The sequence below is a fragment of the Bactrocera oleae genome, chromosome 3 (genome assembly GCF_042242935.1).
Source record: "Bactrocera oleae isolate idBacOlea1 chromosome 3, idBacOlea1, whole genome shotgun sequence".
Lineage (NCBI taxonomy): Eukaryota > Metazoa > Arthropoda > Insecta > Diptera > Tephritidae > Bactrocera > Bactrocera oleae.
The window spans coordinates 60,622,363-60,647,612 of NC_091537.1; the positions used below are offsets into that span (position 1 = coordinate 60,622,363).

Genomic DNA, 25,250 nt, shown 5'->3' on the forward strand with positions numbered 1-25,250 from the left:
TTCATTTAACATTTGCTCCTTCTCTATTTATTTACATTCTCTGGTTTAACCAGAACTTTATCGGCAATATATGGTTAGTAATGATCTGCCAGTTAAGTTCTGGTAAACTTTTCGAAGGAATTAGTCTTGCTTAGTTTCTAACCAAAATATGAAATGACAGCTGTCAGCTGTACACTTTATAGGAAAAATCAACTGCATAGACGGCGTTATCATAATAGGTATATTATACATATTTGCTTTCATGTATGCATATTACATACAAAAAAGGTGTAATAACATTTAAATTTCCGAATACAATGTAAATACTCGCGATTAAATTGTGAACACCCCAGGATTAAATTATGACCAGGGTAATTTTTTGAAGTGCCGCCTCTTCAGAAAGAAGTTTGACGCGATTGAATTATGAACACTCCGGTGTTGGACCGACCAGGGTTATTTTTTTGAAATGAGGCCGAAGGCCGACAGTGCGGAAAGGAGCTCGACGATCTCCGATATTCGTCCATACCATCAGATCGCGGCGCAAAAGAAATTGTGACCGTTACATTTCTGCTGTATTTTTTTCACAAGAAAGTGTTTAACTCGCTGAACTGGTGCTTACAGCTAAGTGATCTGAATTCTGCAGAATTTTTTCGCTACAACAACAACAGCAACTAACTGACTTCCAAAAGATGTGCAAAGTGCGTTAAATATATTTGTAAATATATACATAAATTATTGAAAAAATTCACTTTCCGCTCATGGATCTACGCGTAAAAGTAAGACGATTAAAAAAAAAAATTTATTTTTAAGGCCTCCTTAGTTGGGGGACCTAAAATATACATTTTCCATATTTGTAATGATAATTTCAATAAACTTTTCTTTTATATTGTAAAGAAATCTTTTCTTTTTATTGCACCACTGTTCCGAAATTCTGTTTTCTTTGTATGTGCCTGTTTCATTTCCATTCCATATTTAGTGTGCAACGTCTATTAGGTAATTCGTGAAATTGAATTAATGAAAGGAATAGAAATTGTCAACAACGAATTACATACTATTGTTAAAAATGGTTAAATTTTATAAACTTGATATAAATCGAACAGAGTGGGAAATACCTGAAATATATCAACAGCTTCAAGCAGTCGGTTCTGGCGCATATGGACAAGTATGTAAAGCAATTGTACGTAACACAGGCATGAAGGTGGCCATAAAGAAGTTAGCACGTCCATTTCAGTCGGCTGTTCATGCAAAACGAACTTATCGCGAGTTGCGATTGCTCAAACATATGGACCATGAAAATGTCATAGGCTTATTGGATGTATTTCATCCCGGACAGCCTCCAAATTCTTTGGAAAATTTTCAACAAGTGTATTTAGTAACACATTTAATGGATGCTGATTTAAATAATATTATTCGCACCCAAAAACTTTCTGATGACCATGTCCAATTTTTGGTGTATCAAATTTTACGTGGCTTGAAATATATTCATAGTGCTGGTATAATACATCGTGATTTAAAGCCTTCAAATATTGCCGTAAATGAAGATTGTGAGTTGCGAATACTTGATTTTGGCTTAGCAAGGCCTGCAGAAAGTGAAATGACGGGTTATGTGGCCACCAGATGGTATCGAGCTCCCGAAATAATGCTCAATTGGATGCATTATAATCAAACCGTAGACATTTGGTCAGTTGGCTGTATTATGGCAGAGCTTCTTACCGGGCGTACCTTATTTCCTGGTACGGATCATATCCATCAACTTAATCTAATTATGGAGATACTTGGTACACCTACAGAAGATTTTATGCAAAAAATTTCCTCTGAAAGTGCTCGAAACTATATACGAGCATTGCCAAAAATGGCTCGTCGAAACTTTAGAGACGTATTCCGTTTCGCTAATCCATCGGCAATAGATTTACTTGAAAAAATGCTAGAGTTGGATGCTGAAAAACGAATTACAGCTGAACAAGCTCTAGCTCACCCATATATGGAAAAGTATCATGATCCTAGTGATGAGCAAACCTCTCCATTGTATGATCAAAGCTTCGAAGATATGGATTTGCCAGTTGAAAAGTGGAAGGAACTTGTATTTACAGAAGTTTTAAGCTTTAAACCACCACAAGCCTTTGCCGAAGTCCTTGAAAAATGCAAAAGTAATGTTTAAAAGTTTATGTAGTTGAAGTTTTGTTAATATACATATATGTACTTAAACAATTTATTGAGCTACAAGCAACCACATAATGCCTAATCCAATTTTAAACAGTTTCCGTCATTAATTTTATACCATAAGTTCAGTTTTTTTTTTTTTTAATGAAAATTGAGGTCTTAGCACAGTAAGGTGTGTATATATATTCGCAAAAGAGTTACCATTATAAAACAAAGGTACAAAAATAAATATAAAGCAATTTCGGAACAACTATTATGTATCATTTATAATTTTTTCTTTTGAGAAGACAGTTTTATACATTTCTGTATAAATTTGCACACTAGGCCAATGGTATTTTATTAAATAAAACTTATTATAATTGTCAATATATTTTAGAACGTCTTTTAATATAATAAAAAGTTGAATTACACAAATTTTGACATACTTGACACTTGACATACTTACCTGTTCGGAGATACTACCTATGTTTTATATGTGTGATCAAATGTGCATTAATGGCACTTCCATTTCTGCCATATGCTCGTCCCGACTTCTACAGCTAATATTGGGATCTCAACTTTTTGCTAACCGAATACCGATAGAAGGGCCTTCAATTCCAAGATTCCGAATGGCTAATGAAACTCCGAAGACAGGGTATCAATGTTTAACTACTTTTTTTGATAACTTAATTAATTAAATATAATAAAATTAAACAAATATTGTATTTATTAATGTTTATGAATATATTCATGCACATATTTCTCAAAAATCCTTAAATAGTGTAGTAAACTGTCGTAGCCGTGTTTTCATTTCTACTGCCGTCTTTAAATAAAAGCGGCAGCGGTAAATTACTGTCAAAAATTCCTCAGTTCCATATATTTTGTATGGCGCATACATAAATAAAAGCTAAGCGTTGAAAAATCCGATTTTGACAGCGCGTTAAGAAGTGAAGTAAAGTTGACAGCAGAAAACCGAGAAATTGTAACTTTTCTGAAAAAATTCTTGACGACCGATGTTTAATGCTTGTACAAATGGATGTAAGTATTATTATTAAATTTAATTTCTTTTGTACTAATTTTAGAATTTATGTAAAGTTGCCGCTTTATTTAAAGATGTCGCGTCGGCGTTAACGCTAAGCGGTAAAAAACGCGCCGTTCTACGCTTTATTTAGGAACGGCAGTCATGGTAGTTTTACCAACAATTTTCAAGTTTGAGTTAAGATATTTCATTAATCGATATGTTATAAAATCATAAACTATAAGAGAAGATCTTCTAAATAACGTTCAAAGTCAATTTCACGGGATGGTTGCTCCAATTCGACATCTGCTTTGCGGTTCCAAATCTTATCCTCGTTTTCACTTTTTCCATCTGGTACAGCTCCAATGTTTTGAAAAGAACTCGCTACTTGGGCTTTTTCTGGATTTTTTCGTAGTATTTGTTCCTTTGTTGCAGTAAACTTTTTTAAGCGCTTAACTTCCCGTTTTCGTGAAGTGTAATTTAACTGCTCTGAGTGAGTGGGGCATAGTCGCAGCTTCACCAACGCATTTTTATACTCTCCTTGCTCATGATAAGCAAAATTAACTTCCCAACTGCGCAAATTTTCTCTTTGTTCACATTTTCTGCTTCCACATTGAAACTGTCCTTTTCCTATAACTACTTCATCCTTGGTACGCCAACGCAATGCAACTTTATTTTCTTTATGTCGAGTTAAATCTGCTATGCAATATTCCTTGACAAATTAAAAGGTTTATAGTGTTCCGAATGTTTTACTTAGTTTATATTTTATTACCTTAAATAATTTGTTATAGTAACGTCTAGCCATATGAACTTTCCATGAATTATTACTATCAAGTAATTCGTTGTCATCCCATAAAAATCGATGATGTTGCTTTATTATATCTATGTCCTGATAATTCTTCTTGCCTTTGGAGGACTTATCAGAAATAATGAATTTCTTCAAAATATAATTATGTCGCTCTTGTAGGTTCATTGACTTCATAATTTTCCAAGTTTATGTTTAACAATTTATAATCCTAAAAATAACAAAAGAATCAGCTGTTTTCCTATGTGTAACACAGCTGAGATCACTTGAACGAAATCTGTCTATTTGAGACAGAGATGTAAATAAAAAGAAATAATTTAATAATTTTTTTGTGAACAGGTAGTTGCTATGGAAACCATTAATCAAAACTTTTAAAGGTCTTTCCTAAGCAAAAGTTTATTGCATATTTATTGTTTTTCCTCATGATCGATGTAAACAAAGCTACAGCTGAGAAGGGTCCATGGAGAAACGTTAAGTCCGCCTAGGGGTTGAGTTTCTACTGACAGCCAAGATGGCCGACTTTTAACCGGAAAATGGTTGCATCTTGCTATTTTCTTTTAATTTATAAAAAAGTTGTCCAAAAAATATTGGTTATATGTAATACCTTAATATGTTTTCAAAATAAAATAAGTTTATTTTAATATATGTTCTTAAAGGAGCGGCTATTATTGGCAAATTTTAGAATAATTACGATATATATTTATGCCTTTTTTTAACTGTGGTAACTTAATAAATATTCACCACAGAAAAATGTAAGGTGCAATAAGCAACCATGTCAAATAACGGGATGCAGAAAATGCTTATTCAACGAAACTGAGGGCAATGTTTATAAATTTGCAACACAATCTTCGTAAAATAATTAATATTTAATATTGTTCCTGATAAAACTGCTCACACAAGAATTTTAATCAATATGCAGATGTGTTTAGGGCGTTTGACTAAAAGTTGTTAATAAATTCAAATGCCAGTATTGCCAATGAGCATTGCGTAACAGTGTTGCGCAAGCTAATTTTAAATTACTTTTTAAAAAACCAATATATCTACCGATACTACTACTATAAAGATATTGCAACTTCAACAAATAATTTATTTTAGGAGTCTATATATAATATTTAAAAACTTAACTTAGAACTATATAACAATATGGTAATTTATTTATGTAAAGAGTTATATGTAAAATATTGTACATATTATAATCGCTACATGCTGAAATACAGAGACAGCTACCTGATATCCCTCCCGTATTTTATACTATAAAGATATTGCAACTTCAAAAAATAATTTATTTTAGAAGTCTTAATATTTAAAAATTAAACTAAAAACTATATAAAAATATAGCAATTTAGTATGTCAAAAGTTGTAATAATCTATTGTACATAAATCCACCGTTAATTCCTGATATATAAAACGTAAATAAAATTTGTGATTAAATAAATCTTACTTAAATTAAAGAAAATATCGGCACAGTAACTATTTCTTGATATAAGTCCAATGATAAATTTTGCTTTATTGTTTAAATGAATTATTATCACTTGTATGACAATGATAAGTTTTACTTTTTTGATTATATAAGTTCTTATTACTTATAATATCAAATTCTGTTACAATAGTTATTTCTTCCCGTCCACTCATAGTTAAATTGAATTTTCAGTTTGTCCATTAATAAGTTATTTAAATTGCTTAAATATATGCAGCATATTTACTTATATCAACACGGTATAATATCATATATTGTTAGCATTAAACATCAATTAATAACCAAAATTCAATATATATATAAATAATTATTTAGGCGTTTTCTGCTATAAGCAACGCGTTTTAACCCCTCGTCACCCTAACTCACCATGGCCACCATGTTTGTTTTATTGTGAACGTACGCCTCAAAGGTGGCGAAAGTATTGTGAATGCGTTACTCTCTTATACCATGAAGGGGAGTTTGACGCACTACATATTTTTCTGATTCTTATCGATTCTCAATCAGACTCAAATATCGAAAGTATCGATATTTTGAAAACGATTACTGCATGTATCAATATCGCGCAATGGAATTTAAAACAGTGGTGCCATGTATATCGTACATAACCTTGCCGTCGTTGTTTTTACTACAGAAAACATAAAAATAGGGATGCGCACTATATATTGTTTCAGTATATTGAAGAACAAAAATTTAAGATATTTATCAACAAAATTGGGCATTTTTTCCAAAATAGCTGCTGTTCTGAACAATTACCGTATTTTTTTTTCATTTTGTAAAAATCTGGTTAAAATTTTGTCAGCAATGGGACGAATTAAATACTGCACATCTTATTAGCGCGGTCTTAAAAGTTGAACATTTATTCAGGCGACGATTATTCGAAATATCTTAAAATACAAATCGAATCATGACATACGTGGCCGTCTTCCGGCAAAAACAGACAGAGAGACTAAGCACCTAGTAAGATTCTCAAAGCAGAATCCTTTTGCACTTGCAACGAAAATTAAAAAAAGAACTGCGACTAGAGGCAAGTGTAAAATCCAGGGATAATGGGATGCCCAACTCTTTACAGTGTGAGAGCGCCTCAAAAATAGCGTTTTATATAACATTCTCCATTGTAGCCGGATCGGACAAAATAATAACTTTTGGGAATTCAAATTAAAATATCTATCATTTACTAAGATTATTAAATATTATTATTCATGTATCCGTTAAATAAAAGTCCCAATTTAATGGCTATACACTTATCTTCGTTTCTAATTCCAACAACTTAACACTTATTTCGATATTAGAGTTTACAACTTATTGCTTATAGCTTAATTGCTTCTTACACGGCAACACTCTAATTAGAACTGTGTTAACAAAAGTTCGCTTCTAGAACACTCTGACAACTACGAACTCGCTGTCAAGTTGCTTCTGGTAGTTTATCGTCGATTCTGACTTGTTCTGGTATTCGTGTTCTACCTAAGTCTGATCGTCCCGATTATACATATTTGCGGTACCAAACGCTGCAAGCTGTTCCAGAAGAACCATCTTCATTTTATTTCTGGTCTTCCAATAGTCTGTATGCGATACACTACATCGTTGAGTCGTTTAACCTGGTATGGTCCTTTCCAATTACACTGTAATTTGGGAGATAACCCTTTCTTTCGTTGTGCGTTATATAACAATACCCAATCGTCTTCAATAAAAAACTCAGAGTCCATTGCCTTGTCGTACTTTGCTTTCATCTTATCGCTCATAATTTTGGTTCTCTGTTTCACCATAGCATGTATATCCCTCATTTCATCTTCTAGGATGATGTTGACTTCCTTAGCATTCCTTCCTCCGTTGGCGTTAATTCCAAATTTTAAATCAATCGGTAGTCGAAGATCATTACCAAAAATTACCCTTGCTGGAGTTTGCCCCATTGTTTCTTGTACAGCAGACCGATATGCCATCAGGAACAAGGATATATGGGTATCCCAATCTTTTTGATACTTGTCCATAACTTTTCTCAAATATTCTTTCAAAGTTCGATTGAATCGCTTCACCATGCCATCGGACTGCGGATGTAGTGCAGTTATACAGGTTTTCCGGATACCCAGTTTCTGGCATATCTCCTGCATTTGAGCTGATTCAAAATTTTTCCCTTGGCCAGAATGTAATTCTATTGGAACACCATATCTCTATACCCAACTGATGATGAATACATTCGCTACTGTTCCTGCCTCTTGGTTAGGATTTGCGTATACCTATGGCCATTTGCTGAAATATTCCATAAATACCAAAACATATTTGTTTCCTAATTTACTGATAGGAAATGGACCAGCTACATTCATGGCAACTCGCTCAAACGGCGCACCTGAATTATAGTGCTTCATCTGACCATGACTTCTGCACCTCGGCCCTTTAGCAGCAGTGCACTCGACACAATTGGCGATTCACTCCGTAACTGATTGATGACAACAACCCCAATAAAATCTTAATTTTCTTTTAATTTCTCCAAAGTTCTAGTGATACCCATGTGTTCTTCCCTTGGACCGTAGTGCAGCTCGTTGACAACTTTGGGAATTCTTACCTTCGAAACAATCATCACATTTCGGGAACTTTGGCTATCTTCGCTTTCCCATACGCGATGCAAGCAGCCAGACACTAACTTCAAACTATTCCATTGGACCCAATAAGCCTTTGCGACTGGGCTTTCTGCAGCTATTTCTTCTCTGGATCTTCTTGCTGACATTTTCCAAGTCTAATGTTATAGTCATTAATCGGACATCTATAATGTCTTCTTTAGCCTCAGCTTAAAAGCAATGTCTACATTCTAAATTACAGGGACGAAGGGACATGGCATCAGCATTTCCATGACTACTACCTTTACGATGTTCTACAGAGAAGTCGTAACTTTGGAGTCTCTTACCCCATTGTGCCAACTATCCTTCTGGGTTCCTGAATTGTAAAAGCCATTTTAATGCAGCATGATCTGTCATCCTCACCCGAAATCGCTGGCCACAAAGGTTTTTATGAAAATACTTGATGCTCTTCACCAACGCCAGTAATTCTCTCCGAGTAACACAATAATTTCTCTCTGGCCTGCTTATGGTCTGGCTGTAATACGCGAGCACTTTCTCATGTCCATCAATGACTTGTGATAGAACGCCTCCTACTGCAAATCCACTAGCATCCGTATCCAAAATAAATGCTGATCCTGGGACCGGGTATGCTAACATTGGCCCAGTACTTAACCGTTTCTTCAGAGTTTGGAAAGCCACTTCCTGTTCTTTATTCCATTCAAAAACTCTGTTCTTTTTCGTGAGTTCATGGAGGCTACTAGCTACGCTGGCAAAATTTGGAACGAATTAAATACGTCCATAATAAGAACACAGTCCAAGGAAACTCCGCAATATATGTAAATTTTAAAGAGTGGGCCAATCTATTACTGCCTCTATCTTTTCATTAGCTGTGCAAATGCCCTCCGTTGTCACTTTGTGTCCTAAGTAGCTTACTTCCTTTTTAAAAAGGGAACACTTCTTTGGACTCAGCTCTAGACCAGCGCTAGCTATCCGCTGGAAAACCTCTTCCAAGTTCTTAAGGTGTTCATCGAAGCTTTTACCCAACACGATGATATCGTCGAGGTATACCAAACAGGTCTTCCAGAGTAATCCTTTTAACACCTGGTCCATTAGTCTCTCAAAAATAGCTGGAGCGTTACATAATCCAAAGGGCATTACTGTAAATTGCCATAGACCATCTCCAACGCCTAGAGCCTCCTTTTCTTTGTTTTCTTTATTTACCTCCACTTGCCAATAACCACTTTTCAAATCAACTGTTGAGAACCATTTTGGGCCTGATAACGAGTCCAACGTGTCATCGATTTTAGGTAGTGGATAACTGTCTTTTTTCGTTACATCATTAAACTTTCTATAGTCCACACAGAATCTCATGTTGCCAACTTTCTTCTTCACAAGTACTACAGGTGTGCTCTATGGACTCTCTGATGGTTCGACTATGCCGCTTTTGCTCATTTCACGTTTGGTATGGCTTACAACTCGGATTGGTTTTGCATCACCTGTGTTAATAAAATGTTTCACAACTATGGTTCTTCCTGGTTTGGCATCGTCTTTATTAAATATGCATGAGTAACTGATAAGAAATTGTTTAGCCATATTTTGATGGTTTGCCTCTATTTAATCGATCCATTCGTTAATTTCGCTCGATATGTCGTTTTCGTCCATGGAATCTTCCTCAAGAGCTATTTCGCAATTTATCACAGCTCAATCTCTTGACACTGCCCTAATATAGCGCCTTTGGAGATTTGGTATTGCCTATAAGTAAGTTTGGTGTAGATTCTTTTGTGGCCTCAACAATCCACCACTTGTTTATCCCATGTTCTTCTGATATTTTTGGGATCTGCTGGCTCTCTGTTGTTATCACTCGTCTAACGTTGTACTTATTATCGTAACCGAACATAAGTGGCACTTCCATATTTCTATAAGTCATAATCCTGTTCTTCATGTCAATTTTGATTCCTTGATTCGCTAGAAAGTCTTCTCCAATTACGACTTCGTCGACGATATCTGCCACTATAAAATTGTGTAAACGGGCTGTCTTTCGAATTAGTTGCAGTACGCAACTTTGCCCCAGCTAATGGTCTCACTTCTTTATCAACCAGATCAGTACGAATTATGGAATGTGATGCGCACCTATCCACAGTCAGTATGCGCTTTTTACCGTCTACCATCCACTAACGGTAACGTTACTCGTATTCCTGCTTATTGGGAAATGGAGATTACAGGGCATATGCTTGCGGGAGCCAGCCCTTGCCCTTTTCGGTTGGCTCGCTTTATTTTAACGATTGGTTTGATTTGAAATTTGCTTGATCTTCCTCAGCTTTGCGTTTACGTCCAACTGGATTATTGGGCTGGTTACAGTTGCGTGCAATATGGCCACTTTTTCTGCAGTTGAAGCATTTAAGCACACCATAATTTTTCTTATGCGCTTCCGTAGATTTTTCCAGTGCTTCTGCATGTTGTCAATTTTTTCAAGTAATTGGTTCACCCAAGTGTGTTCCTCTATTTCTACTTTGTTAGCTTTAAATGTTTGATTGCAAAGCAGAGATGCAGTTTCCTGTGTCAGAGCATTCTGCAAACGTCAATTTTGAACATGCTAATGCAGCGAATCGTGTAGTGTTATCTCGTATTTCATTGACGAAGGTTTGAATTTTCGTGTCCTCAATGTATTTCACGGATTTATCTGCATAAGCTTAGTAAGTTAACCTCTCAATCTCTGTAGAAAACTCCTGCAAAGACTCATTGGCTTTCTGGCGGCGATTTTGCAACTCGATTTGAAAGATCTGCTTTCTGTGCTCACTACCAAACCGTCCAATTACTTGAAGATGCCATAAAAGGAAGGAGGTTTTACCTTGGCAGAAGCTGACGACATAATTGGCCGATTTAATTGTAGCTCACGGAGACGATCTCTCAATTCATCCACTTCAGTTTTAATATTATCCCGCTCTTCCAAAATCTGTGAGGACACTTCTGCTATTTGTGAGGTCACCTGCGATATCCGTGCATCCTGCTCTTTCTGTGAGGTTACCTGTGCTGATATACGTGCATCTTGCGCTGAGAACTGCTCTTTTAACTGTAAGGATACCTGTGCTGATATACGTGCATCTTGCGCTACGAACTGCTCTTCCAAATGCGTTGACAATCGCGTTTCCATTTGAGACATACGTGTATCCTGCTCTTAAAATTGTGTCGACATTTCTTTCCCCATCTGCGATATTGCAGCAAAAATCATGTTTATGTCCACAATCTTTGACGAGCATTGAGCCTCTTCCTTTTCTTCTATCTTTGTTGTCTCTTCCTCTAATTCCATGTGAAATCGCCAAACCACGTTGCTCCAGCTCCTTTTTCAGTAGTGGAATCTTAAACTTGGCCATTTTCAAATAATTATCTCCTTGGGAATTTATTTGACAATCCCACTTCTGACACCAATTGCAACGGATTTCTCGATAAATCGTCTAACTAGAACTCACTCTTGAGTTCGATAACTGGATTGTTAAATTAAAGTTCCAATTTAATGCTATACACTTATCTTTTATTCCAATTCCAACAACTTAACACTTATTGCTCGCTATTCGAACTTACAACTTATTGCTTATAGCTTAATTGCTCTTTACACGGCAACACTGTAATTAAAACTGTGTCTATTGGCAGTTTATCGTCAATTCTGATTTGTTCTGGTACTCGTGTTCGCCACAATATATATCTCTAAATAACGAAATGTAACAACTGATTAGATCTGTTCGTTTTCAACTGAGAGTTTTGTGTCACGTACTGAATTGCAAATTCGTCTCGAGTGACAAAAATTGTCTCTAGTTTAAAATCTCAAATTTATAAACGTGTGAATGTATCAAAGTACTGAATTCCGATGTTAGTATAAGTTAGAACTCGATGATAGGAGAAGGCTATCATCGTTTCATTCTCTCGCAAACTATGAGATGCCGTACTAAAACCAAATTTCCGCGTTTGAACAGGGTTTAACAAACGATACTACTAGTTTTATAGAGTTACCGTAGCAATTGTTGTATAGTGTTTTGTTATTATAATGTTATTCTGTCTTATTTTGAAAACTTTTTTCTTGTGTAGAAAAACCTGTAAAGAAAAAAAATAGTACAAGTAAGAATTGAAAAGTGAACAGCTAGCAGAGGAATCAATGAGATTTTTAATTCGAATAGTGATTTCGGTTCGTGTGTTGGATATTCTCAAATATATAAATTTTAAATTTGTGTATACATCCATATGTAGTTCGTGAAAAAATTCTATATCATCATAAAAAAATTAAGTAATTTACGCTCATTTCCCAAAGCGTTTAAAAGCCTTAGAAGTTTTATAAAAACTTTTATATATTGGTGTTTGTTAATACTAAGTCACTGTAAAGTAAGGTATTCAAAGTTCTTGGTTTCTAATAATTAAATTTATTTGTGTAGAAAAATGCATGAACGAGCTAAGCGCAACGAGGTTCCAATGTATAATACGAAAATAATTTTGTTTTACAAAATTTCTATTATTCATTAAGATGTACATAATCAAACCTAAAGTGAATAAAATAACATGTGCTAGTTCAAAACATCCTAAAAGTGACCCACGATTCGTAACCTTGTCAATGGCAAATACTGATAATGAATATATTTTCCGTATAGAAGTGTATTGTATATATGTATATAGTTGCGAGCATTGAAATGGTAGAGCATATTTGCAAAGAGAGAAATTGCCTAAAATTTTTTTTCTATTATGATATTGCCGCCGGTCATTATTTTAGTTATATTCTCTGAAGTGTAACGGCAGTGGGGGAGGGTCGGCTTTAGAATAACGTCCCACGCTTTTGTGGATAAAATGTATGGGCGGATAGAGGAGATCCTCCAGATCAAGAATATATATAGATACAGCCGCGGAAAACTTATAGTTTTCGAGATATTTACGTTTAAAGTTGAAAATTTCAACTATTTAAAGTACGTATTTTTGCGATCTAAAATGAATTATACTTTTATATCCACTAACACTTGAATAATTCGTTTTTAGAAATTTTTTTTATATTAGATGCTGCAAAAATAGCTTTATTTCAATATTTAAATCATTCTTCAATTTTATTAATTTTGACAATAACAAAATGGTTGTGAATGTCAAAACATCAGTGTTGCCATACTAATATATTTTGTAAACGAATAAAAATAAAATAAACAGAGGGATTGTACCCTAGATACAGGAAACAACGCAAAAAGAATTGCTGCGCGTAAAAACTTTGATACACCCCGGTGTTGGATCGACCAGGGTTATTTTTTTTGAAGCGCGGCCGAAGGCCGCCAACGCAAAAATAAGTTCTGCGCAAAAAAACCCTGATCCACCCCGGTGTTGGATCGACCAGGGTTATTTTTTTGAAGCGCGGCCAAAGGCCGCCAACCCAAAAAGGAGTTCTGCGCAAAAAAACCTTGATACACCCCGGTTTTGGACCGACCAGGGTTATTTTTTTAAAGCGCGGCCGAAGGCCGCCAACGCAAAAAAAAGTTCTACAAGATAAAAGTAATATTGTCATAGAGGGTATAACATAATACTTAACATCAATGCTTTGTAATAGTTTATTTCTCTAGGTTTTGGATTTCTGTATTTGGGGTATTATCTGTTTTAATTTCTTTCAGTTCAATTACAAAAGATGTCGATAAGGTAACACTGGTTATTTGAAATTTTGCAACCCTTTTGCTATTGTCAGAAATAATAGTATTTAACAATAATTTAATTATTGAAATTTAAACCCAAATATCTCGAAAACTATAAGTTTCCCGCGGCTATATCTATATATATTCTTGATCTGGAGGATCTAATCTATCCGCCCATACCCATTTTATTCCCGAAAGCGTGGGACGTTATACCAAAGTTTTCCCGTGGGGGGAAATTTTGGTAAAACTTTAGAATACCGTCCCAGGATTTCGGGGATAAAATGGGTATGGGCAGATAGAAGAGATCCTCCAGATCAAGAATATATACAGATATATCCGAGGGGGAACTAACAGTTTTCGAGAAATTTACGTTTAAAGTTGAAAATTTCAACTATTTAAAGTACGTATGTTTTCGATTTAAAATGAATTATGCACTTATATTTTTCACTTTTATATGTACTAACACTTCACTACGCAACAACCCTGTTATACACAACAGCAAGAGTGAAATACCGTTACCTTTTTTTACAGCTAATTGTGTTGCGATATCTGTTTTTATGAGCAAGCAATAGAATAGTAGTGAACGGTGAGATGATGCAAACAGATTATTTTTACGACAAAATATTTAATTTTATCATACTAAGTAAGTTTGCTGTTCTTATATATGTTATCCAATGAAAAAAGCAAAAGAAATATGACTATGCATCTTTTGGTGGGCCGCGGGAAACACAAGTAAAGAAGAACGAGAATGGATTCAATCTCTCATAAACATTGGTAAAACCTACAAAGAAGTTGAAAGACTTTTAGGGTATCCTGCCACAATGATTCGCAAAAGGGAGCAAGGCAGATTCTTTCTGAGAGTTTTATACGGAAAGTTGTTGTTGTTGTAGCGGCAGAAAAGATTCCTGAAGTAATTTCGAGGAATGGTACCGAGTTAAAAGTCCTTGGCGGGATAAAATCCGGGTCCGTTCCAGTTACTTCGACCCGACTGTCGATGTTGAAGCGGAACCGCCTCCTAGGAACATAAAGAGGTCCTTGCTTGATTACGTCGACGACATTAGACAGTACGCCGACCGGACTTCGGACGCAAAGAACTTTACACAAGCCCTGTGAATCTATAGTGACCCTCGCGCAACTTCGTTCTGGATACTGTAACAGGTTAAACTCTTACTTATCCAGAATAGACCCCGACATACCCAATATATGTCCTGCATGCAACGAGTCTTCGCATGACACTAACCACCTCTTTGCATGCACAACGAACTTCACTCATCTCAACACCCATTTCCCTATGGTCCGACCCCGTCGAAACAGCTCGTTTCCTGAGCCTCCTGTTAGATGACCTCGACGACCACCAAACTATAACTTGCCACCCAAGCGGGGACTAGAAAACCGTTACAACAACAACAGATCCCTAGATGTGGATTTTCGCCTAAATGTGGGAGGTGCCACGCCCATCGTCAAGTTTTGACAATTGCTCCTTTAAAGCCCTAGTTTTTAACAAAGCCGTTATATGGGGAGTGGGCGGGACTATCATCCGATTTCATATTTACAGTGTCGGTAGAGGCATTTATGGAATTTGTCCCGAGCGAATTTGATTATAATAACTTGAATGGTTTAGCAGATATGTACATAAAGCTTGTGAGAGGGCGGGCCCAGGACCATTTTTTCAAAATATTTAGCCCACAGGTGCCCTCTGCTACTGCGATTCTCTGTGCCAAATTACAGTTTTATATTTTTACCACGTGTACCAAATTTGATTACGATACATTAATTTTTACTTAAGTTATAGCTTGCACAGACAGTCGTTAGGCGAAAAAATTATTTTCCTGATCATTTATGCATATATAATTCCAAATCTATCCCGATTAGTTTTAGGTGATACAATCAGCCGTTAGGTGAACAAAACTATTTATTATACTCTGTAGCAACATGTTGCAAGAGTATAAAAACATAAAACTATAAACTATTGCATAGGTATACAAGTAACAAAAGAATCTCAAAATTTTAACGCAGCTGAAATCATCTGATCGAAACACTGGGTTTTTTTGAAACAGCGATTTAAATTAAAACAGAATATAAAAAATATTTTTTATTGTGGAAACGTATTTTTAATAGCAAATATTAATCAACATTTTCAAGAATATTTTCCAAACCAAAGTTTATTGCATATTTATTGGTTTTCCTCATCACCTCTGAGGCTGCAATGTAGACGCGTTACCGATGAATAGACATTCTATCAAGTCGGAATTACAATATTCACAAAAAAAATACACTTCTATGTTCACAATTTTTTCAAATAATTGGGAAAACCTGTTCTTATGGCAAGAGTAATCAAAGCGTTGTGTATGCATTTATTTTATATTTGATAGAAAATTTATAGATTCAGGGGGAGGACTACTTGGCAATTACTATATTTTTTTTTCAGAAGTGAAGGAGAAATCTTCTTTAGTAATACCACCATCAAATCTTGGCGAAGGCATTAAACAATTATGTTGTTTAAAATATATATAAAATATATAATACAATATATATATATACAAATACCTACAAAAACATACGAAACATTTTTATAGTTAGTTTATAGTTTATAAAGACTGCTACAAAAATATTCGTTATTTATGATCGAATTCAAAATTATAAAGTTATTGTATAAAATTAATAACATTACACATGTACATCCTACAACTTATTTTTTGAAGCATTTGGGCATTTTAGTAGTATAATTTTCGTAGAAAACCCGTGCCGAATTCCTATTTTTTGCACTGAGTTTCTTCATTTAGTTGTTTTCATATTAACAATTCTAACCGAAACTTTTGTGATCTTTCATCCCTTTCTTACGCAAAGGCATGAGTTGCACAGTGTGTATGCGTTAGTTTCTTCTTTCAATGTGTTGTAGTTTCGATAGCCGTGACCAGTGTTGCCACTTGATAAAATCTGTGGGTACTATAATGTCTACCTAATCTGTTGCAAAACTACCAAACTTTATTATCATCAAAACATTGGCTTCTATTTCACTTCACATTTGGAAAAATATATACAAACATATAAACCTTAGATGTCAATTTAATATGTATGTAGCTAAATTTAATTGACCTCTAAGGCACGATCTTCCTTTTCTTCAAGCCAATCGAATATTTTTAATCACTCCCTTCGAAATTTTAGCTTTGAAGGTCAGGCAGACATTCATCACTATGAAAAATTGTGAAATTGTTCATTGACATGACGCAAACGTTTAAGTTTTAATTTACCTGATGTCGATATCGTTTTGTCCGTATTTGTTGCGGTTGTTTAAAAACTTTATGGTTATACTTCATGGTTGAAAAGTGTAATATTAACAATTATTTAAAGTAAAACTCAAGTACTTACTTGCCCATGAGTCTCTAAAATATAAGGTTGAAGAAATGCGCGCAAATATGAAATTAGTGACTATTTTTTTTATCTTTATTTAACATTGTCAATTATAGTCAGATCTCTCATTTTCCACACTCTGTACTTGGTTGTCATTCATGACTATTTTTAGATACGCTGTGTGCCAAACGGTATAAATTCTGACAGATAAAAGTGAAATTTTGAAGCTCCCCAGCTAGATAAAATTTTGACAACTTACAAAAATGAATACAGATGTGCATTCAGGAATAAACAAAGAACCGCTGCATACATTGCAAATATGTTATTAATTCGTAATTATTCATTTGCTTATGTTATTATTTATTCTATTCAATACAGAAATGATACTCTAAATAAGGAAAGTTCTTGACTTCTTTTGAATTTTTATCATTTAGCCGAAATATTGTAAACTAAAATTAAGATGAAAGAATTAAGTAAAAATAATATTTTTGTAGTTGATTAAAACATCCTAATGTAAATGTATTTATGTACGAGTATTTATGAAGATATAATTATGTACATATGTACATATGGATGTGTACCGAATGCAAATAGCGTGGTAGTAGTCTAGCAAGTTGCCAAAAATTTCCAATTAATAACAAATCTTTAAAACAATGAATTTTTTCTATTTCATTCATATTGCAAACATTCAAACGACGCAATTGAGTTTGTTTTGAATTTGAACTGTCAATATTTTACTCTTCATTTGGCACAGTAATATGTAAAACTTGTTTCCATTTGAGACATTTTCTCACCCCAACTCAACACGGGAAAATGTTACCGTTGGCACACAGCCTTGGTATGAATATTAAGCAAGAACGTATGCAATTTTAAGCGAACAAATATTAATATTACTTTTATTTTAAATCTAGTACATCTAGTAAAAGAATTGATAGGCAAACCTTTTGCCTACGACCCAAACTACCAATGACAAATTAAACTATCAATTTTGGTTCGATCGAACCAAAACGGCAACGCTGGCCGTGACTTGCTGGGGTCGTTCTCCTACATATGATTTGATGAACATTTTTAGATTTGTTACTTGTATTTTTATACAATGATTGAATGCTTGTAATGAACATTTTATTTAAACTTGCGACCGAAAAAAAATGATGTTAAAGAGAAATAAGAAAATTCCCTTTCTTATTTCCCATTTCATTATATGAAGTTAGGTATATGGAGTGAGGTTAATAGCATTGGTATTCGATTTGTATGTCATAATTTTGACCTTTGTGAATCCATGGCTAATCTCCCCAGCACTTTTCGCTAGCGGTTCAATCGGTACAATGGATTTCTTTGTTAATAACAGCATGATCTGTATCGTGACCTTTTTGTCTGCATGCCATATTCAGTTGTAGGGCCTTCGAAAGCCTTTACTCTAATGAGTTTCATAATCTAGTCCGGCAGTGGTGGTGTAGCCCAGATCCAGTTGCCCCTAGGCCTGGATAAAATGGCCTTTCTATTGACCGCTAAAGATTTGACTGGTCTGTCAGCGCAGCGTTTACCCACTTCCACGGGACTTCTAGTTTTTTTTTTAATATTATTTTTGCATAGCCTTCGCTTTGCAAGTAAGTCTATCTTGTAACGGAGGGATCCGTGGCACAGGTCGCATGACACCTAGATCGAGCACTTTTTTGTACACCTTAACATGCTAAGTTTGCCGTTCGATCTTCTAAGTTTACATATATTATAAAGGATTTATAACACATTTTCAAGTTCTTTTTGCTCAAAAATATCATATTCTTTTCAATAAAAAAAAAACAATATGTTATGCAGGTTCGCTGGGTTTCAATAAGGTGCTGCTGATCATTCTATGATGAATAGCAAAGCAATACTATTTGACGAAAGTACTCAACTAAGGCCACAGCAGGAATAAATCTTTTGTACCGCACTACACAGGGTTTAGTACGTTTTTTAACAAAACTGCTACGGCTTACGGTAATGGGAATTTTTGAGAAGTTATCTTTCTTCTCTTCTTCTTCATTCATCACTGTGCTATGCTCTTCTACTTGACAGACAGTCGAAGCTGAAGGAAGGTTCTCAAGTTTCGCTCTGGGTATTACCATTGGAATACGTTCTGTTTATTTAATTAATAAATTAATTTTCACTTCACTCACCTTTAGCACAAAATAATTGAAAAAGAACGAGAGTCGATTTCGGCGGGTGCTCAAGGAACTAATCGCTAGCGAGTCGATGCAAAAAAAGGGAAGCGGGATCCTTCTTTTGGTCCCTTATATATCTGTTGATGTCTTCATGGTGGTGTGATCGGTGTTAAGTTGTATTTGTGTGCGTGTTGGTGCATGGTGTAGTGATGTGGAATGTATGGTATGTAGGTGTGGAATGTGTGGTGTGAATTGGTGTAGTGTGACAGTGTCTTACGGTGAGGGGGGATTGAGTGGTCATTTAGCCATCCCGGCCCCCCTAGGCAAATTATTAGCCTAGTAGTCGCTGCAGCTGTTGTAACGTTTCCACAACGCTGCTCAGTCCATTGGAACGACGTGGTTGCGGTCTAGGCTGTCGACGCCGTGGGGTTACATTCCGCGGGTGTACCGCACGAATGGAGGGTCGAGGTCCTGTTGCGCGGATCCGCAGAGTAGGTGGCCGACCAACGTCGCGCCTCGAGGTGCGATGAAGGAGTGTGTGATGTGGTCTGCTGCACATTTGGCACAGACCCGTGGACACACACTCTTGAGTCCCATGCGTATGCGATAGGCAATTTAGACAGTGCCCATGTGCCTGGGCAACTTGTTGTCGTTGTAACGGTCGCATACTCCTGAAAATCCCACAATGTTGCAGACGATGCGGGCGCCGACAAATGGGACATCGTATACGATGTGCCTCTGAAGGCGGCGATGATAGCATCGGTGAAGGTCGCGTGCCACCGCGAGGAACTGGTGCTGACCTAGGTGTCGTTGCAGGTGCGCTTGCAGGGGCAGTTGCAGCTGCAGATCGGGGCGTTGGGGTAGGCCCCGTGCGTGGCACGTTGGTAGCCGACCGCACAGCTGGCGTGGGAGTAGTTGGCGTATCCACATCCATGTTAATCTGTATGAAAAAGTTGTTTAATAATGCAGACTTGTTATAGAAAGGATATGGATGATCGTGCCACGTTATGTGGCATGAATGGGTCATCGTATTGATCGACCATTTTTTTTTATTAGGTATTTGTTATTTAAACGGTTATTAACGAGTTTTTCGGTTTTTTGCTTATTGATTTGGTTATTTTATTGAATTGCGGTAGTATCGGTTGATTGTGTGCGATTTGCTGTGTCACTATTATCGGCGGTTGGGAGAAAGCATAGCTTCACGAGCGGTCTGGTTAGCATTCCGCTTTGTGTACGAAGATCAACCACTCGTATGTGACCGTCGGAGCCGTAATGTAGCTTTTCTATGCGCCCAAGCCGCCATTCGGTAGGAGGTAGACAATCATCATGGATAATGACACAATCTCCAAGCTTTGGTGCTTGTTCAGGAGTCTTCCAACGGTATCGTTTATGGAGATCCTTTATGTATTCTTCTTTCCATCGACGGCTGAAATCGTGATGGAGAATTTTAATTCTTTCCCAGCGATTTAGTAAGGATAGCGACTCCACGCCTGGCTCAGGTATGGCCAGAATGGGTGTTCCTTTGAGAAAGTGCCCTGGAGTTAAGGCTGTGAAATCGGAGGGATCTTGCGAAAGGATTGTAAGAGGCCGTGAATTGAGAACGGCTTCAATTCGAATTAATAATGTCGTGAATTCTTCGTAATTGAATTTGTAATTTCCAGCTACTTTTTTGAAGTGGGATTTGAAGCTTTTTACAGCTGATTCCCATAAACCACCCATATGAGGAGCGCTTGGGGGGATGAATTGCCAATTAATGCCTTGGGGCGCGTACTTTTGTACAATCTCAGGTGAGACTTGTTTGATAAAGTCCACAAATTGTTTTTCGGTGGCTCTTTGAGCACCGATAAATGTTTTACCATTATCGCTCATGATCTTCGATGGAAAGCCGCGTCGACCGACGAAGCGGGCAAATGCCGCAAGGAAAGCCTCCTTCGTCAGATTAGTACAAAGCTCAAGGTGCACTGCTTTTGTCGTAAAACAGACAAAAACAGCCATATAGCCTTTCATCAGAGTGGGAGACCTTAACATGGACGCCTTTATTTGAAAAGGCCCAGCAAAATCGACACCTGTGATGGAGAAAGGAAGAGCAAAGTTGCAGTGTTCCGGAGGAAGTGCTGCCATAATCTGTGTTCGCATCTTTTGCTTGTGCGTTGTACAGATTTTGCACAAGAAAATGCACTTCTTTATTTGGGGCTTGAGTCGGGGAATGTAAAATTCCTGGCGGACCATATGTTGCATGAGGCGATGTTCGGCATGAAGCATTAATATGTGGATATAATTGATGAGTAGTGTGGCAAGTCGAGACTTCTCTGGTACAATTATGGGATGGCGTTCGTTATACGTTAGGCTTGAATTGGCAAGCCGACCATTCACACGAAGAAGACCTTTCGTGTCGAGGAATGGATTTAGAACTAAGAGGGAACTTCTCTTGTCAATAGGTTTTGATTCTCTCAAAAGGGATATATCGCGGCTGAAGTAGCGCGCTTGCGTAGATGCGATAAGAGCGACCTTTGCTTTTTGTAAGTCTAGGTGCGTCACTGTATCGCATTGGGAGTGTACTGAAGTTACTCCTTTCAGTTTAATTTTGAGTCGCTCTATGAACTTGAGCATATAAGCGATTACTCTGAGGGCTCGTGGGAACGATGAAAATCGTTCGAGAATGTCAGTATCATCCACTGTTGTGTGAAAAGAGTCGATTTTTCGACTTTCTGGGGCAATTATATTGCGCATGGGCGATTGTGGCCAAGAATCGGGAGATTCTGTTAACCAACGGGGGCCATTCCACCAGAGGGTGGTGGTGGCAAGATGCAAGGGTTTGCATCCTCTTGTACCTAGATCAGCCGGATTGTCAGCACTGGCTACATGTCGCCACGTGGCTGATCCTACTAGGTCAAGGATTTGAGACGTTCGATTGGAAATATACGTCTTCCATGCATGTGGTGGTTTTTCTAACCAGGCTAGTACAATTTCGGAATCGGACCATAGATATAATTTATATTGTGCCATGTTTAATTGCGTTTGTACGATGGACACGAGTTTGGCCAGTAGTAGCGCTCCACATAATTCAAGTCGTGGTAGACTTATTGTTTTTAAAGGAGCCACTTTTGCTTTTGCTACTAGTAAGTGGCATGTGGTCGCATTGGCGCTTTGTGTGCGAACATATATAGTTGCGCAATATGCCTTTTCAGAGGCGTCACAGAAGCCGTGTAGTTCGACTTTGTGCTCTGGGGCATAATTTACCCATCGTGGGATTTGTATCTGTGAGATATCATTTAGATTGCTCGCAAACTGGGACCACTTTTCTAAACGCAGTGGTTTTACTTGTTCGTCCCAGTCGGTTCCATCTAACCATAATTCTTGTATTAGAATTTTGGCTTGTATCATAACTGGCGAAAGCCATCCTGCGGGGTCGAAAAGTTTCGCCACCGAGGATAGAATTTGCCGCTTTGTTATGGCAGATAATGCAGATATTGACTCTGTAGTGTATGAAAACTGGTAAGATATCGCATTCCATTGGATCCCCAGAGTTTTTGTTGTACTTTCCTTTTCGAATTTAAGGAAATTAGTATCTAACAAATTTTCATGTGGTATATTTTTTAGAATATTAGGGTGGTTCGCCGTTATCTTTTTCAACGGAAACCCTGCGGTTTTGAGGGCTTGTATCACTTGTGATAGTGACTCGTATGCTTGTGGAAGACTGTGACTTCCAGACAAGATATCGTCTACATACGTTTGTGTTTTTAACACCTGGGTTGCCAGAGGAAATTCTGACTTGGTGTTTTCTGCCAATTCGTGCAGTGTTCGAATGGCTAAATATGGAGCACAGTTGACGCCAAAGGTAACTGTTTTTAATTTATAGTCGCGGAGTGGACTATTGGGAGATTTTCGGAAAATAATTCGCTGAAAATCTTGATCGTCTTTATGTACGACTATTTGTCTATACATTTTTTCGACGTCTCCGTTAAATACGTATTTGAATATACGCCAATTTAATATGAGGAGCATTAAATCTGGTTGGAGCGTGGGTCCCGTAAATAGAATATCATTTAGGGAATTCCCCGAGCTAGTGGATCTTGATGCATTAAAGACAACTCTTACTTTAGTTGTTTTTTTGTCTGGCTTTACTACTGCATGGTGCGGCAAATAAAATGAGTAGTATTTGCCGTTGATGATTTTTTCGCATGGGCTTATTTCCTCCATGTGGTCTAAATGGAGATATTCTTCCAACACACCATCATATACTGGTTTGAGTTCGCCTTTTTTAAGTAGGTTTTTTTCCATACTTTGAAACTGCTGTATTGCAGAGGTGCGAGAGTGACCTAAGGCGATTGTGTTGGGAAATTGTTGTTTTAGTGGTAGTCGTACGACGTACCGACCATTATCTGATCTAGTAGTTGTGGCTTTGTAAAAGTCTTCACAATACTGATCTTCTGGGGTTGTAATTGATATAGGGGGGAGCTCTTCTAACTCCCAAAATTTCTTTAATTGTGAATTGAGAATAATAGAAGGTCTATTTGAGCGGGAGTGTTGCAGTTGGGATCTACCAGCTTTAGGTGTGAAACCTTTTGCCAATGCTTGCTATTTATGTGATAGCTTGGAAGCATATTTGTAAGTTGCGGTAAGACTATAGCTTCTGCTTGTATGTGCTTATCCGCTTGGGGGGAAATTAGGGTAATGGGGCAGATTTTATTTGAGTTTTGGACTACTCTTCCGCCCATTCCCGTGATTTCAAAATTGGCTAGTTTTGTCGGCAGTTGTAGCCTATTTTGAGCCCTAGACGCTATGAAAGATCGTTGTGATCCTTGGTCTATTAAGGCTCTAAGTTTAAACAGCTCTCCTCGGTGTTCGATGGAGACGACTGCTGTGGGTAGTAGTACTCTACTTTGAATTTCGCTGTGTAGCGTTTGGGTTTTTAATGCCTTTGAGCAGCATGGTGCTTCTTGGCAATTTTCGGGATTTCGCACTTCGGGATTTGCTGTTGCAACTAAACCCGTGGCTCTTTTCATATTTGCGCTGTTTGGGGATGAGCCTGTAAATGTGCTGTAATGCAGCATTGAATGATGTCGTTTATGACAATAAACGCAATTAAATTTGCTTTCGCACTCTTTAAGTGTATGTGCATGTGAAAGGCAATTTGTACAAAGCCTTTTTGTTCGTACATAATTGTTTCGATCGGTAATATTCATTTTTTTGAATTTCTCGCAAGATTTGAGCTTATGCCCCCCTGTACACAGTTCGCATGACGTTTGTTTATACTGTTCGGATGTGAACGATTGATTTTTAAAAAAACTTCTATTTAAATTGTTATGGCTACTGGTTTGGGGTCTATTAAAGCTCCTATTGAGGTCGTTTTGAACGTTTTTAGTTCTAACTAGTTTTGTGTCTACCCTTTCTGCTATTTCATATTGGGTAGTTAGAAATTCTTTCATTTGCTGCCACGTTGGGCATTTTTTCCGAGATGAGAGCGATTGCTCCCACAAAAGTAACGATTTTTCTGGTAATGCCGCGGTGCATATATTTACCAGAATAGGGTCCCAGCTGTCTGTAGGAATATTTTGTGTCGATAAAACCGACAAACAATTAGAAACAGTGGATTGTAGTCTAATGAATTCATCACTTGTTTCTTTCTGAATTTTAGGCAAGTTCATTAGTATCGTTACTTGCTTATCGACCAATATTCTTTCATTTTCGTATCTCGCTTTTAGAGCTTCCCAAGCCAGATTGAAATTATCGTCATTTAGTGCGAACTGTTTTACTATGACGCCTGCTTGACCTTTTGTTTTGTATCGGAGGTGATACAATTTTTGCGCATTTGTTAATTTTGGGTGGTTTATGTAAACGGCTGTAAACATGTCCCGGAAGGACGGCCATTGTTCATAACCACCATGAAAGATTTCTGTATCACATGTGGGCACCTTGAGATGGATGCCTGAACTTGCTTCATGACTTTGAATTTGTGGCAGCTCTACTCTCGGATGCGGAGTAGGTGCAATCGCTTTTATTAGCTTTAATTGATCAGAAATCATAGCTTTTGTTTCTTCAAACTGGTCTAAGCAGTTTTCGTACTTGGCGTAAGCCGAGGATTTAAAATTTTCAGGTAGATCTGAGTCGTCAGATTCTACGATTGCGTCATATGCAGCTTGGAG

The 25,250-nt window shown here is 36.9% G+C and overlaps 3 protein-coding genes across 19 annotated transcripts in view; 2 read left to right on the plus strand and 1 right to left on the minus strand.

Moving 5' to 3' along the window:
- The first annotated feature begins 949 nt into the window (after nt 1-949).
- Nucleotides 950-3,851, plus strand: p38b (p38b MAP kinase). Its single transcript, XM_070106713.1, has one exon. It carries the CDS (start codon nt 1,043-1,045, stop codon nt 2,135-2,137), a length of 1,095 nt encoding a protein of 364 aa, XP_069962814.1. The 5' UTR covers nt 950-1,042; the 3' UTR covers nt 2,138-3,851.
- On the minus strand, nt 2,828-4,365 carry LOC106625159 (protein FRA10AC1). The gene is made up of 2 exons (XM_014244973.3): nt 3,909-4,365; nt 2,828-3,848 (listed from the first exon to the last, which is right to left on the minus strand). Exons 1-2 carry the CDS (start codon nt 4,116-4,118, stop codon nt 3,375-3,377), a joined length of 684 nt encoding a protein of 227 aa, XP_014100448.1. The 5' UTR covers nt 4,119-4,365; the 3' UTR covers nt 2,828-3,374.
- LOC106624388 (uncharacterized) overlaps nt 3,068-25,250 on the plus strand; it is a 132,219-nt gene continuing 110,036 nt past the window's right edge. For 3 of the 17 annotated variants that reach the window (XM_036364935.2, XM_036364937.2, XM_036364983.2), the window contains exon 1: nt 3,073-3,156. In XM_036364935.2, the coding sequence (XP_036220828.1) occupies nt 3,132-3,156 (25 nt within the window). In that variant the 5' untranslated portion in view covers nt 3,073-3,131. Of the gene's footprint in view, nt 3,157-11,987; nt 12,145-12,166; nt 12,344-25,250 lie in introns of those variants that run through there. The other 14 variants (XM_036364940.2, XM_036364948.2, XM_036364944.2 and 11 more) reach the window with 12 other exon arrangements.

Coding starts and splice junctions, on each gene's coding strand:
- p38b (XM_070106713.1), top strand. CDS start 1,043: ATGGTTAAATTTTATAAACTTGATATAAATCGAACAGAGTGGGAAATA.
- LOC106625159 (XM_014244973.3), bottom strand. CDS start 4,118: ATGAAGTCAATGAACCTACAAGAGCGACATAATTATATTTTGAAGAAA. Junction 3,849..3,908: donor ACTATAACAAATTATTTAAG/GTAATAAAATAT, acceptor TAATTTGTCAAG/GAATATTGCATAGCAGATTT.